Source organism: Dasypus novemcinctus, chromosome 11, assembly GCF_030445035.2.
Source record: "Dasypus novemcinctus isolate mDasNov1 chromosome 11, mDasNov1.1.hap2, whole genome shotgun sequence".
Lineage (NCBI taxonomy): Eukaryota > Metazoa > Chordata > Mammalia > Cingulata > Dasypodidae > Dasypus > Dasypus novemcinctus.
This window is the reverse complement of record NC_080683.1, coordinates 24923854-24940493: the sequence shown is the minus strand read 5'-3', so window position 1 is coordinate 24940493 and position 16640 is coordinate 24923854. Positions and strand designations below refer to the sequence as shown.

General features: G+C 38.6%; 1 protein-coding gene across 9 annotated transcripts in view; it reads left to right on the top strand.

Annotated features, from left to right (window-relative positions):
- PKHD1 (PKHD1 ciliary IPT domain containing fibrocystin/polyductin) overlaps positions 1-16640 on the top strand; it is a 568785-nt gene that overhangs the window by 146448 nt on the left and 405697 nt on the right. For all 9 annotated transcript variants that reach the window (XM_058306868.2, XM_071218516.1, XM_071218517.1 and 6 more), the window contains one exon: positions 12047-12203. In XM_058306868.2, the coding sequence (XP_058162851.1) occupies positions 12047-12203 (157 nt within the window). The remainder of the gene's footprint in view (positions 1-12046; positions 12204-16640) is intronic.

The window sequence follows — 16640 nt, the reverse complement described above, 5'->3', positions numbered from 1 at the left end:
TTTGCTTTGGTCTGCCTGTATGAGAAGCTTAAAGACATCAGGTTAAAAACTCCCTCCCCACCATTCACCCCAATTAGTTGGAGAAAATGAGAAAGAGAAGAGAGTATGAAGGAAAGGTTAATTCTTTCTTGTTCATTCAATCAGAAAGAGATGAAGTGATCTTTCTCATTTTTAAAAACAAAAACAATAACTAGATCCCAACCAAGGGTAACTTCACCAGGAGAGGGGGATGTCAGAAAGTTTTCAAGCTGAAGGAAATATGGAATGATAGAAAACTGTGCCTTTTGCTTGCCAGATTTTTTCATGGGCTCTCTTTTTAAAAATTTTTAAAAAATTTATTTATTTTAATTTTTTTTAGACTTATTTTTATTTATTTCTCTCCCCTTTCCCTACCCACCACCGGCCCCAGTTGTCTGTTCTCTGTGTCCATTCACTGTGTTCTTCTGTGTCCGCTTGTATCCTTGTCAGTGGCAAGGAATCTGTATCTCTTTTTTTGTTGTTGTTGCGTCATCTTGCTGCATCAGCTCTCCATGTGTGCGGTGCCACTCCTGGACAAGCTGGACTTTCTTTTGCACTGGACAGCTCTCCTTATGGGGCACACTCCTTGTGGGTGGGGCTCCGCTACGCAGGGGACACCCTGCATGGCATGGCACTCCTCACACGCATCAGCATTGCACATGGACCAACTCCACACAGGTCAAGGAGGCCCTGGCTTTGAACTGTGGACCTCCATGGGTCTCTTGATGTGCTCATAACTATTGGAATGCATATTGATTGATCGATCAAGAAAATTTTAAAAGAGCTCCTTATGCTATGGCTGTGTTAATTTAAAAATTAGCTTTTAGTGGAAAAAATAGATCAGTTTGATTTGGCTTTTTGTCCTGGCTCTGCCCCTGCTCAATTCATTGAAAAATCTTGTAGAGGTCACTTAGTTTCACATTTACAAAATGAGATAATGTAGTAGATATCTAAGCTTTCATTAGCCCTTAAGTAATACCTGGACTTTTTGGGAGCTATATTTCTTCCCATCGGGGAAAGGAAGAAAGGAGAAGTTTCTATTTTCTTAAAGCAAAGCAGAACCACTTGAATAATTAACCTCAGCAAGCTGAGCACCTTATTTCCCGCAAGAGGGTAATTCCCCCAAATTGGGAGAATTCTGCCGAAAGGCATTTTGCATGTGTTGAAAGCGTTTTGTTCTCGATAACTCTCTAATATTGCTTGCTGAATTTTCCCCGCCTTGAATCACTAGGTAGTTGGCCACTGTTGCCTTGAAACTCGTTTCATGTGAATCTCTGGGACTTTTGAACTTCTAAACTTTGAGGGGCTTCTTGGGTCATAATTATGCCTGTGGACTGTTTAGTATTCACCAAGGATTCTGAATTTTCTCCCTTTAAAGGCCCATAACAAGGGAAGTTTTTGGAGGGTTTGTATAAACTTATGTGTATATGTTATGTGTGCATGTTTATACATTATGCGAATTGTATGCAATGAATTCCAGGTGACTGTGAAGCAAATGATTAAAGTGATATTTTGCTATCTGGAAATTATACTAAGCTTTATGAACTTTTGGAAGGGCTTCGGAAAACTTTTGCTTTATGGAATTTTCTCTGAAGAAGAGTTTACTGTACAGGGGAATGCCTAATCTTTGTTAATCTTATTTAGCAGAAGTCTAAATAAGCGATAAATTAGATATTTTAAAAAATAACAGCTTAAAGCACAGTGCTTTGATATACTAAATACATGGTAGTTGATTTTTGACTGTTTACTTTTTAATCATGGGTGTATTTAAATTATGTCACCACCTGCTTGCCAGTTTCATTCCCATATTAATAACTGGCATATGAAAATTTGGAAAATAAAACACAGATATTTTTCCATCATGTCAAAATGGCATGTGGTTTTGATCTGGAGAGTGGAGGGTTTCCATCAGACTACCCTATCTGAAATCTCTGGGTCTATTTCCTCCTTGGCCAGGACTGCTGTTACTGGTAGTTGGTGTTATTCAATTATCTCTACATTTTAACCTTGGTGTTTACCTCTAATGTTGCTCAAGTCAGTAGATGATTCATTGCATCTGGAACCAATAAACAGGGTTTGGCAGAAAAGGGACAATGTGTGGCGGATGCATTTGGACTAAAGGGAACAATGCATTTGAAACTGGGCTCTAAGAGCTTAGAAATTCAATTATGTTATTCATGGGTACTAGGGTAGTTTCAAGTCCTGGCCCATAGTGAGCATTCAGTAATTGTTTGTGATGGTGTTGGTGATAGTGATGATGATTTTATCCAACACAAACTGTAAAAAAAAAAAAAGACATCTGAACCTCAGGGACAGCCAAGTTCCCTAAATTCTAGGTTCCTAAATTTCATCCCAATTCCCAGCTCTGAAGCATATCAACACAGCATTTAGTCTTTCTGGGTTGCCTCGTTCTTAAATAGGACTGATAGTTTTTTGTATTAGCCTTTAAACTAATGATCTTGTGCATTACCAAGTAACAGGCAATACATGCATGAATGCTTAATGATCAAATGTGATGATACTTTGATATCAGGAGACCTATAAACTCAAATTAACATTTCCTTTGTCCTTCTTAAAAAATACATTAATCTCTACTTTGAAGCTTAGAGAGTTAGAAAAGTTATTTGGTCAAGGCCAACACAGATGCCAGGTTGCGGGGTGGATTTCTCAGGTTTCTGAGCTTCATCTCTCCCTGCAATGGATCACCTATTTTTTCAGTGAGGGAATCAAAAAGTCAGGTCCTTTTCTCTCCTCAGGAAGCAATGCTAGCAAAAGAGTAGTCTTATTAATACTAATTATATTCAAATACCGTCTCTCAGAAGTAGAGGTAGAATATGGGCTTTTAAAACTTCTTAATATCTCCCAAAGGATACATTTCATGGCTACTTTCAGAATCAGAAAGGCTTTACTTTCCTTCAGCCTAAATAGAGAGCATTTGTGAAGACATAAAAGTCCTAGGGCATTTACAGTTTAGCTTTACTAGTCTTAAAGCTTTGTGATCAAATGAAAAGTCTGCATCAGGTTTTAATTTAAACTTTTTGGCATTGTAAATTCAGATATTCCATTGCATGTCCAGTGTTTGGGGACTCATTTTTGCATTGAGAAAAACCTGGTCTTCTGCCCAGCACTCACATCCCAATTTGACCTTTTTGCAATCTACTTTTGTGAGCAGTAACTTTAATGAAGAGGAAACCCTACCACTAACTTGTTCTCTGTAAAAATTGCTTTCCAAAGAAAAGCCGTTATGCTGATATATTCATTTTCTATTGGTGTGTAACAAATTACCATGATCTGAGGGACTTCATACAACACCTATATATTAGCTCACAGTTTCTGTGGGCCAGGAGTCCAGGCACAGTGTGGCTGGGTCCTGTGCTCAGGGTTCCATAAAGCTGACATCGACGCATCAGCCTGGCTGCTCGGAGCCTCCTTCCAAGCTCATCCAGGAGGCTGGCAGCATTCAGTCCCTTGTAGCTGTTTAACTAAGGCCCCCTTATCTTGCTGACTATCGGTTTGGATGGCTCTCAGGTCCCAGAGGTGGCTCTTGGGTGTTAGCCACACAGTCCCCTACCTAAAATGGCACTTTGCAAGGCCATCAGGATAATCTCTCTTTTGAAGACTCACCTGAGTAGGTGAAATCCACCTCCCTTTTGATTAATTCATATTCAACTGATTTGGGACTTTAATTACATCTGCAAAATTCCATCACTTTTGCCATATAATCTGACCTAACTATGGAAGTGATATCCTATCATGTTCATGGGCTTTGCTCCTACTCAAGGAGAGAGGATTATATAGGGGGATGGGAATCTTGGTACCATGTCAAAATTCTGCTTACCACAGGTAGCGCGCTTGGATCTGGGGATTTGAATCGGTCTATAGACATACCTTTTTGAAAGTCAAGTTTCTCCTGCTAGTACTGTACTTATATGCGCCATATCTTCTTGAACTCCATATATTTCACTTAGTCCTGGACCATCCTTCTTGGAATGCCAAAGAAAGGACTCCATTTAAATCATTCCTATTTCCAGAGACTTTAGTGAGGTTAAGTTGGCTGTATGCCCTTCGAGGGACTCAGGTCTGGGGTGGCCCTGGGAAGCTTATCCCAAAGGATATCTGAAGTCTTGATAGACCACCAAGCTCTTTATTCAGTATTTCTCAGAACTTGGCCTATGTTATGGCTTCAAGAAGAGTAGGAGAAGCATAGCCTTGTCTGGTTCTAACCAGGTAGTGTGGTATAACAGCAGCCCCATAACTGTACCTTTGCTCTCTGTGAGAGTCGACTCCTTGACTTCCGTGAGTGGTGGGCTTGACTCCTCCAAAAAGGTTGGACAAGAAGGACAGGGAGGGAACACCAAGGGGACCCCATTTATATGTGTTAATCAGGGGACCTACCCACTTTTTTAATCGATTGTTCCCTACAAAGTAGCTTGATGGCTCCTTTATCCTGGGAGCTAAATAATCAACTTTTGTTTGTTTTTGTAAAAAAAAAAAATTTTTTTTTGCCCTCGAGGAGATCATTATTTCCATTGTATGAAGACGGTAGCCCAAACATTAGAAGTAATTAGAGCAGATGGTAGTGAATACTTCTGTTGTAAAATACACTGATGCTTATAGACTGGTTTTCATTCTCTGAGCCTCCTCCTTTTTCCTCTGCCACCACATATTCATCTTGTTTCCCTTCAGGTGGAAAGGGGAGGGAAAAAAAAGAAAAGGAGAAAAATAAAAAGAAAAGGTTCCCCTGGTGTATGAGACTGAGGAGCTGTCAAAGGTTCATGGCAGGGAAAGTGCGCTCCATGTATTCAATCACTGAAATTAAGTGTTTTCAAAGGCAGTGCAGTCACGGGTCCATTGCATGGGGAAATAACACGCTGTAGTCCATCACTTAAAATGTTAACCTTGTCTCTTACTAGTGACTGGGAACAGAAACATGTGCTCTGTGCTCGCTGGTTAAATGGCAGTCTGTCAGCTCTGTGGAAAAGTCTAGCGTGTAGATGTCAATCTTCTGATTTAGCTTTGTGTGCGTGTGTGTGCATGTGCATGTGTATGGCATGCATGCACATACACACACACACTGGCCCAAAACTTCCACTTCCCTTTGTGTAGTCTTCAGAGCGCTGGCTTATTGCTTACTGAAGACAACTTAACCAGTTTTGAGGGCTTAAACATAAAACTTTACCAAGCAGTTTTGCCTGGCAATCCTCCAACTCTTAGGTTGCTGTTTCATTTTGAGCTTATTCCAATATGGATGGAATGTATTTTGTACTGCACTGAGCGTACTGTAAGTATTTGAGCAATATCAGTTACTACTACTATACTGATTATATGAATTAGGATATACTGGCAGTCAGCAGACTTTTTCTGTAAAGAGTCAGATAGTAAATATTTTAGGCTTTGGAGCCCATATGGTCTCTGCCACAAACTGAAAATAGCCATAAACAATATGTAAATGAATGGCCATGGCCGTCTTCCAATAAGACTTGATTTTGAACAGGTCAGATTTGGCCTGTGAATGGTTTGCTGATCCCTGGTATATACTACTGAATATTTCACTTGGTTATTTTCTCTGTGACCTGTGAAGGACTTGTATCCACCTATTTCTCTACAGCCTTTCCTAATGCAGTGGGACACTGGTGGAAAAAACTAGTCTTCTACTGCATTAGCAGAAAGGCTGTAGAGCTGTGTAGCCTTCCTTCCTTTCTCCTGCCCACTGTTCCAGCCACCCTGTCTGTCCTCCTTGCTGTGTGCTCCTTCTTAAGGAGCGTGCTCCTTCCTAAGTCCTTCCCCCAGAGAGCCTATGGCTCAAATACCACTTCTCTGCTCCAAACCCTCATCACGAGGTGCAGCCCCCCGCTACTCAACATAAAAGAGCTCCTCTCCCTCTAGACTTCCCATCTCCATCACCCTGCTTTATTTCTCAAAGCAAACTATTTGTTTTATATATGTCTTTAATTGATTGTCTTCCTTCCCTAAAATACAAGTTCCATGAGAGGAAGAACTTGTTTTGCTCAGGGTCTAGACCCGTGCCTGGTGGGCAGTGGGTACTCAAAACGTATTTGTTGGATGCAGGGTATTTCTAGCTACTCCATTGTTATAGGTAAGACCTCTGAAAAGAGTCTGTGATTATGAAGTGACATAATACCTGTAAGTGCAATCATCAATGTTAGCTCTTATTACCAATTTTTAAAACTCTATTTTAAGTGGAGGGAGTCATACCTATGGTTTTTGGTTGTGATGATTTGTGATACTGTAACTAAAATGTCTAACACTGTTCCTGAGACATTCAGAAATTGATCACTGTCATTATCATTATGATTTTCTCCAGCAAGTGAAATGATCTTCGGGCTTAAAATGCAGAAGAAACATTGTTAGAGTAGAACTGAGGATTCAAATGACAGAGGAGATAAAGAAGGGGCCTGTAAATTTGTTGTTTTCATGTTGTCATATGAAATATGTGCTAAAATGACTTATGCAAATGAAACAATGTATGTGTGATGCATATATAGCACATAGATGAAGTAACGGTAATTTTTGAGAAATCAGGGAAACAGGAAGTGTGTAGAAGTGAGAGAAAAACCAATGAATTGACTGTTTTTCTAAGGAGGGCAAAGGGGAAATCTGAACTGATACAAGTCCCTGGCAAAATGCGTTTGTGAAATTTCCCTGAGTAGCCAATGTACTGGGCAGCATGGAAGGACTTTCTCATGTTCTCTCATAATTGCAAATGGTTTATAAGTATTGAGAAAAGAAAGTGATCACTTAAATCTAGCATGAGCTCAGTAAGAACAAATTATGCTAAACTAATTTAATTTCCTTTTTGTTCCCTAAAGCGTTATTTGATTATAGGTTAGGGGCTCTAGTCTTAATTCTGGACTGGTAGAGGGTTGAACTTTTTTTACAATGACCAACTTTTTTGTTTCATAATCAGTGGACATAGTCTTAGCCTATGTTAATTTATGTATAGGGTCCAGATTTTTTAAAAAGGCAATTATTGTACCCAGGTTAACATGTAAGGTAATCTTTGTCAAACTCAGGCATCTAATCCTCTGAACTCCCATAGTTCCTCCTTTATCCCTTTATTGAATTAATCACACTATATTTTAATTATCTGACTATTGGTCTTTTTCTCAATTATAATATAAGCACCTTAAGAACAAAGATGAGGCCCTATTTGTATGGGTGAGAAGCCTTTACATTAGCTGATAGATGAAAGGTTGGGGATTTTAATTGGCCAACACATTTGATATCACCCAAAATTATGATATAATTATTAAAATAGCCAGAGCTTAGTAGAGAGAGCAATTTTATTCTATTAGTGGTACTAAGACGATCAGTTAACTATTTGGGAAAAAAGCGAAAGTGAAGATGAAAATAAAGAAAAAATGCCAACATAAATGCTAAATGAATTGAAGGGTAACATGCAAATAAAAAACTATACAAATCAAAAAGAAAATATAAGTGATATTTATGTTATAATGATGGAAGGATGCCCTATGTATAAAACAATGGAGGATGTCACAAGAGAAAATACAAACAAATTTGGTTTCATAAAAATTAAAAACATTTGTATATAAAGAAGTACTGAAGAAAAAAATTGGGAAAATATTTGCCACTTCATATAAAATTATTAGTTCTTAAAAATGACATAGCATAGTGATTATGAACCCAAACAACTGTTGAATATTCACTCAAAAATATTTGGGGGTAACTACCACGTGCCGACACTGTTTTGGGCACTGGGCATACATCAGATAATCAAGAAGTTCTCATGAACCTTACATTCTAGTGAGGGTTGACCAACTAGAAACAAATAGGTAGCATATCAGGTGGTAATAAGACCTTGGAGAAAATAAAGCAGGGTAAAGGGTGGGGAGAATGGTAGTTTAGAGACCTGTCTTTTCCATTTTCCTAGACGTACATGCTGAGACAGAAAGCACTCTGGTAAAGTGTGCCTTTGCCATCCATAAGATACTGTGTCTAGAGAGATTCCTGTGCAGACCCCCTCCCCGCCACCACAGCTCACCATGCTCAGAAATACGTCTTTTCTTTGCCTGGTGCTCCAACTTGCTGATCAATGAGTTCTTTCAAGATAACTATGGTGGTGTTGCAAGTACATTTAAGGTGACAAGTAAGATTTGCAGACACTGCACATTCCCTGAAGTTCAGAGAAGTGCTGACATGCTGCAAGAAGAAAACAAATGGCATAAGCTTCCTAGCTGAGGTGGGAAAGTTTTCACTCATTTCTTTCTGGTTCATTTGGGATTGTATGCACTGGGGTAAAGGCAAGGAACTATTCCAGGCAGTTTTTATATCTCTAATCCAGGGTCCCAGTTTGCCTTTTCCACCTCCTATGCTCATGAGGAAATCATTTTTCTCATCTGCAGAATGGGAATGACTGATTTGCTTTTCTCAAAGAAGAAAAATAAAGCCAAAGTCTGAGAATCTTGGGAAGTATGCTGGAAAGAGCTTATATTAACTATAAGTGAAACCTAAATTGACTTATGAAATGTGTTGGTGATTCAAAGCCTGGCTTTCACCTAAAACATCATGTTGGTATCAACAGAGAGGCTTTCAAATACATTGACAAGAATGCTTTTATCAAAGCTGTCGGCATCCTTTTTTGATCAAAGTGATAGGGGTTGGAGGATAAAGATATTGGAAGGTGAGCCATCCCCACTATTTCAAGGGGCATTGCCCTAGGAATTCTGCATAGGGAAGTGTCAGCTGTGATAATGTGGAAGAACTAAAATTTTTTGGTTGCATGCTTGTAATCAGAGATTTACTGGCCATATGTAATCATGGAAGTAAATTGCTCTTTTTCTTCCCCAGGTTAGTAAATTGTGGCTGCATTAATTTTTTTAGGCCTTTATTGTTTATTGTTTATGTTAAACCATCAATCATCAATAAAATTTTTCCGCATATCAAGATACCCTTTTTCTCTGCCAAAAAGAAGTTTGGCCATGGGAAAGCTTACAGCTCTTGAAATTGAATGCTTAACTATTATATTAATTTGAGTTCTACCACTTTGAATAGAGAAACTTATGGTGAAAAAAATAATCAGTGAAAGATTTTGTAGGGAGAATTAGTCCAGGTCTCAGGTTTTAATTTAGATGCACTTGATGTCATTTGATTTAGGTTTAAATAGGGCTTGCAAACACAAAAAGAAATGTGAAAACAAGTGGGCTAAACCTGATGGATTAGGAGACTTAGGAGATATAGCATTTTAAAAGTATTTTAGGTATTATCTTCTATTTGTCCACTTAATGTATCAGGAAGAGACATATATGTGTAATACCTGTAAATGTGTACATGGAAGAAGATTCATTTGCTAAATTGAGTCAATAATTATTAATTGATACTGTATGTCAGGCACTTTGAAGGGGTATGGGAATATAGCAATGACTAAAACAAAGTCCCTGCTTCAGTGAACTTACACTTGGTGAGCTCAATAGATGCTAAAGAGTTATATCATCTAATACCAGAGAGTGATAAAGCTATGAAGAAAAACGAAGCAGTATTATGGGAGAGGAAGTGATTGGAGGTCCTATATTAGAAAAGGAGATAGGGAAGAAGGTGTCATTTCAACAGAGACCTGGATGAAGTTAGGGAGAGAGTCATGCAGCTATGTATGGGGAAAGCCTCCCAGGAGAGGACATGACATGTGGAAAGACCTGAAGTAGGACTTAGCTTTGCCTGAATCCAGTCTGCTTCCATCACTATGGTATTTGAAGAAAGTCCTTAAAGTTCATGTAGAACTAGATTATAGGTATCAATACTAAATTATAAGAGTTGTAAAATGTTGCCAAGTTACTTAATGAAAGACACTATAGATGGCCTTCCCTTAAATATCTAATCAATACCTAAGTTGTTCCAAATCTTTTTCCTGTGAGGGTCATGAGCCCTGGTTTTCTTCATGGTTCTTGGACTAGGCTCTGGACCTGACCATCATGCTAGTGTCTAGGAAAAGTGGTGCTGCTGAATTCTTGAAATTTCCTAGGGTGGATTCACATTGCCCATCTTATCAGTTTTCACTGAGACCCTGAGCTTTATGTGATGGTTTGGAGGAAACTTCCTGGTTCCTTTTTTGGATATGCCTTGCTCTCCCTAGCTGTTTGGCATGGATTGGTTTTCATACACTGATGCATAAGTGTCACTTGAGTACAATATTAAAATTATATTTCCCTGGGCCTTACCTCTGGAGCTTTTGATTTCATAAGTTTGTGATGGTGCTGAGGAATCTGCACTTTATCCACTGATAACTTGAGGAACACTGTCTGATATATCTTCTTCAAAATGAAGGGACAGAATTTTTCTAGCATTCTTTCCCACTCTGACATGCTCACATTCTTTTGTAGTGGACTCTGAGATAACAATGCAGATCATCTGGTAGACCCTCCTCTGCAGTTGACTTTGCCTTCTCCATCCATTTCCACCCTCTTCTTTCGACCCTCTTATCCCTTGATCCCACTCCAGCTTCTCCTATTCATCACCCTTTCCTCTCTATGCCTTCTACAGGAGTGAATTCAGAGATTATACAGATGTGTAGACTTATAAGAAGCACTTTTTATAATTTTACCTCCTTATAATCAGCTCCAGTATAAAATCAGCTAGAGTTAAAATTCTACTTTTTCAGATTGGGACATTCATGATGCTCATAAACAATCCATTCTCTGCTCTGTAATGCTTGGTCTGCTTCTTGCTATGCCTATACCTTTCCATCTCTTTTTTCTTTTTCCTTTGTAGATGTAGTGAATGGGAAGACCACAACATTGCTTATTCCAAACCCGTGTCAGTGATTGGGTCAGGTAGAGAACTGGGACTATTGACCTGGGGGTCAGTACATGCTTCTGGAAAGGGTACCAGTTCTTCTGGCAACACATTTATGTTTTTTCTTTCAGAAATATTCCATGGCACTAGTCTCTGTATAGGTGTATATTGGTGTTATAAATATGCTTTCTCTTTGTAATGATCTTCTCCCATCTGTCTCTAACACTCCATGAGAGGACCTTTGAGGCAGTTATTTTATAGGAACTTAGGCTTCACATTTTGTTGGAATTAGTTTGGGAAGAAGAACTGTATAGAAGAAGCATATACATGTTGTCAGCGTTACCTTGGAATTGCTTCTCGTTTCTGATTTTCTCATATTTATCATAATTATGGTTCCATAACTGCACAAGGCATTTAGACATGTTCCCGCCCCTTGCATGAACTGAATTCTTCTTTTTGTGATTTTACGTCCTTGTTTTAGAAAACACATGACTTCAGTGTGATCATAAATTCAAAGGAAAGCCAAAAGATCCGAGAGGGAGACTGCAGACTGGAATGGGAGGCAGGTGCTTGCTGCTCTGGGCTCCTCTCAGTCTCACTCTCTGCCCCTCACTTGATGGTTGCAGGCTATTTACTTGTCATCTGAAGCCAGTGGGCATTTTGCCTATGCATGGGCTTTGTTCAGCACTGCTGTACTGAGCATAGAGAGAATGGCAGCAATAATATGAAAAAAGGTAGAGGGAGGATGTATCTGAGTGCTGGAAAGAGGAATGTTCCAATAAAACAGGAACACTGGCAGTAGAGCCAGTGAAAAATGATACCAATTACATAAAGCAAAATGCCACCCATCAAACAGAACATTTTAATTCTCCCTATTCCAGGCTACTTATGACTTTTTGTCCAAGACTCAATACATGCGTATAAAAAATAAAAAATAGAATCGACCCTATCTGTGGGTAGAAGAGGGCCCTGAGTTGGAAAAAAAATGTTAAGAATATATTCCCAGCATATTGTTGGAGAATTCCAGGGGCCAGTCACAGTTAAACACTTCAAATATAACTTTTTCCCTTCTGTATTTTTCCCTGTTTGTGTCAGTTGTATGAGAAAGAGAGAGGTGGCTGGTTTTATAGAGACATTTGAAAGTTTAATTTTATTTTCTTTAGGAAATTTCTAGTTTGATTGATCACCCATGCTATTCTCCTTTTAAAAAGAAACCAAAACAACAAAAAGCAGAAAATCAAAACAACTCTCTGTTTTCCAGGGCAACATTTCCTTTCAGTTCTGCCGGAGGTGGTCAAGGGCTCACAGCTGGTTTCCTGAAGGAGTGCCACAAGATGGCGACAACGTCACGGTGGAGACCGGCCAGTGGCTACTGCTTGACACCAACACAAGCATTCTCAACTTCCTGCATGTTAAAGGTCTGTGGAGTGTGAAGATTGGTCACATTATTATATGTAATTCTGTCACTTTTAGGGAGCAGGATGGGGGGAAACTTTTGGATAAGTTCCAGAACTTGGTTGACAATTTATCACAGACCAAATTGAGATCTTACTATGAAAAGGAAGAAGTGGTCAGAGGGTTCAAAGTGAAAATCCTCTCTTTTGACTCTTATAAGAACAGGGCTTGGTTACTTTAATTTTTCAACATAAGAAGGTTAACAGTGTTCTCAGAGAATATGCTTCTTTATTCAAGCACTTTGTAGTCATGCTTATCCTGGGCAGCCCCCATAATAGAGCTAAATGCCCTGAAATTGGCTAATGCTGCTGCCTTTGAAATTCCCTGCCAAGAAGGCAATGTCTTCCTGCTTTTACCCTGTTGTGGTTTTGACTCCTTGGTCCCATGGAAAGTCATATAAATAGGGCTCCTTATTGCAAAGTCGGCCACATAGCTCTAGGATCTAGGAAGTTGAAAGAGACTGAGATTTCGATTTTCAATTCTTCCACCACATCTCCAAGTGACTCAGTTATTTCACCTCTTTGCACATTTGTTTCCTTATCTGTTAAATGAGAATAAAAATCATTTCTACTTCAGTGGCTGATAAAAAGGAATAGTTATTAAAGTGACTCTTCATTGGCAAATGAAAAGTGCTTAGGAAATGTATTTAGTTATGGATATATATAAAAGTGCACCAAAACACGATTCCTTACTATAAATACATTTAACACATACACAAGCATTTGTTCTTGTTAAAGTAAAAGCATGACTACATAAGCGGAAAATAAAATAGTTTTGAAGAGCATAAACTGATGCAATTTTGATACCTGTCTCTTATAGCTTGCATCAGATTTTTCTGACCAGGCATGTTATCGTTCTATATTCTAGAGCCAACCCATAGGAGGCATGCCTTATTTGTCCTTCCTTCTTCTTTCCTTCTTCCTGGAATGTAAATGTAGTGGCTGTATTTTCAGCTGCCATCTTGGACCATGAAATGACTCCTTAGGAATAGGGAAGCAGAAATTAAAAAAAGACACCTAGGACGCTGATGACCTTGAAGTTGCCATTGCAGCACTGGATTGCCCACCTCTGAAGATATTGTGACTGAAAAAGAAGCCTCCACGTGTTTAAGCCCCTGTACTTGGCTTTTATGTTCTTTGCTAAAATGCTCCCCGCTACAGTGCATTGCCCACATTCTTTAAAAATACATTAGATCTTGTTTACTTCTTTCCTCAACGTCTTCCCCTTCTTCCCCCTCGCTCCCCTCACCATGGCTTCTCTTCCCATGGAATAAAACCCCAATTCCTTCCCATGATCCCTTTGCTGATGTCATCTTCTGCCTTCCTCTTCCTCATTCACTCTGCTCCAGTTCTTCCGTGACACTTGCCTGCCTTAGGGCCTTTACCCTTAATGTCCTTTGCTTGGAATATTATTCTTCCAGATATTCACGTGGTAGGCTCACTCATTTCATTCAGCTCTTTAAGAAAATGTCACTTTGTCAGAGAGACCTTGCTGGCCCCCTTTTCTAAAATTGCAGTCACTCTCTTCTCTATCCTTTCATTCATCCATGCTTTTCATCATAGCATTTATCATCACATACCACATTATACATTTACCTGTTTATTGTTTACAGTCGGTTTCCTCTACTAGAATATGTGAAAAAAGACAAAGAACTTCATCAATTTATTTACTACTATCTCTTCAGGGTCTTGGACAGTGCCTGACAAGACACAAGAGCTTAAAAAAATATGTATTGATTGTAGAATGAACAGACAAGTAACAGGACTGAGAGTTCAGATCCTAGATGAAACTCAAGAAGAGTGTATTTCAAATGCTTGCTCTCTCAAATACAATTTTTTTCTCACTCTTTCATTGCCCTCAGTTGTTCTCACAGACACACATACATGTACATATATATGTATATACATACACATATACACATCAGTATTTATATACACAAATATATAAATACATACAACATATGTACATTGTGAGTTATTAGGAATATAAAATCCATTGGGAAGTTACTTTTCTGTTTCTACAAGGCATTTGAAGAATGTTTGCACTGGTGAAGAACCCCAACTGTCAAATATCTTGTTGATAGATCCTAGCTCTAAACCTCCAATGTCTTCTTTTGGTCTAGAATATATGTGAAAGCAACTGAAGGATAATAAAGAGCAATTCAAATATAGGATTAAATCATTATTATCATCATTATCATCAAAAGCAATTCACTGACTGAATGTCTGCATCACTATTTATCTTTTTCATACCCATTCATGATATCAGACAAATAGTGGACTGGGACTGTCTTCATTTTTCTATCATTTAGGATGATATAACCATGAAAAGTTTCAAGCCAAAAGATACTTTTTTTCAGAGCGTTTTAATCAACATAATATAAAGTATTATTGTGTAAGTAACTTCTTAGCTATTTTTAGAATATTACAAAGAATATATTCTACATGAAATATGTATATGCTTTGAACAGGATTAAGGCAAAGAAAAGTGATCACCTGAAAATTCCATTCGAAACTACTTTGTGAAAATATCGCATCCTTTATAATATTTTTCCATTCAGGGAAGCCAGCATCCAGTACATAGAGGATCAGGCACTGGATCAGGAAAACCAGCACTTCTACATGAGGACCCTTAAGATTCTTGAACTCACCTTGCCTTGCTCATTTTTCCATCTATAAAATAGAACTGACATTTCTTTCTTATAAGTACAACTTATAGAGTGGAAAGGAGGATTGTAAATGCCTTTGAGGTAATTGGAAAGTGACACCAGAGACAACATTTGTGCTATTTTTTATGATCCTATGTGTACTGATGTTTGAACTTTATTGAAAAATGGCAGATTATTTTGTGGCCATGATAAGAGCTTCAGCTGTATTTATTATTATTTCACTTGAATTAATGTAGGATCCAGAACTTTTGTCTACTTACCATTTCAACCACCTCCCTCCCTTCCTCCCCTCCCCACTTTTGTTATTTTTTTAGGGGTACTGTTAAACACAAAAGAGAATTAACCCAATCAATTAATACTAATGAGCTGGGATGGAAATAGGCATATTGCCTTGATTTAGTTAATTATATTTTTCGTTCTTTTATGTCAAGATGCCCAGCGGCCATAGGCATCACTAAATTAAAATTTATTATTTTTATTCCAAGTAATTATGATGAGCCATAATAACAAAGAAGGAATGTTACCCTCTTGTCAGTGTCATTAGGCATCTCAGGCAAGGATCTCAGCCTTGTGGCCTGTAGCTGGGGAAGCTTTTTCTATTTCCTGAATGAATCATGGAATCTCTCTCTGATCAGGTGGTCAAGCAGCTTGACTTGCTTTAGTGGCCCAGAGAATATGATTAGTAAAGGGTTAGTTAGGGGAGAGGAACTCTAGACATTCCTCTCCCCTTGGTGTTGGGCTCTCAAAAGGAACACATTTTGCAGTTTCTCACTGCTCACAATGCCATCTCTCCAAAATGTTTGAGCAGAAACTTGTTTCCAGTCTCTACTGCTGCTTAATAGTGCGCTGGTTTCCTTTAACGTGATTTTCCATTTCTTGGTCTAGTGGTATATTCTAAAGCAGTTAAATGCTTGGCAGGCTTTGACACAGAAAGAACAAGTCTGAATCGGGGCTCTGCTATGTACCAGCTCTGTGACCTTGGGCAAGTTGCTGTCCCTCTATAAGCCTAAGGTTTCTCCTCGTGATGGTAATGCCTGATTATAATGAGCACAGCAGGGACAATGATAGCCAACATTTATTGTTTGTTATTGTGTGCTAACTCCACAATGTATTGCCACCTCTTATGGATGTTTTATTTATTAAATGATGGAATATTTGTAAAACTCTCAGCACAGAGTCAGGTCCAGGATAAGCACTCAGTGCTCGGTGTTGTTTCTTTTGGACTGTCAGGGTAACAGAAGTGATGGTTGACTATCGGGCCTAAGTCTCAATTTTATTTATAGGTGTTGGCTACTTCTGTATACAAAGCAAAGTGGATTGCTGAAAGAATTAGCTGTACAATAGAGATTGGCTGGCTTTGGTCTCAGTTACCTCCAAATTGCAGATTGCAGTATATTTCATACAGAGGTGCCATTAGCAGAGTCTTCCATTTGGCTACCTCTATTGTCCTTGTTACTTGACATTGTAGAAGCATTTTTTTTTCCCTAGTGCAGTTTGGAATGTGGTCTCATTTTCTCCAAGGTTTTTTTTTTTAAATAATAGAGTTTTGAGGACACTCAGATTTTTTTGTGTATGATTCTATTTGAGATTTCTATGGCATAGAAACACATATTGTTTGTTTATTGAGATGGACCATCTTCTCTTAATCAAACTTCAAGTTCATTGTCCCAGGCAAGAATTTAGGATTTCAGAGTAAGGTATCAAGTACTATATCCAGCAGTATTTTTGATCC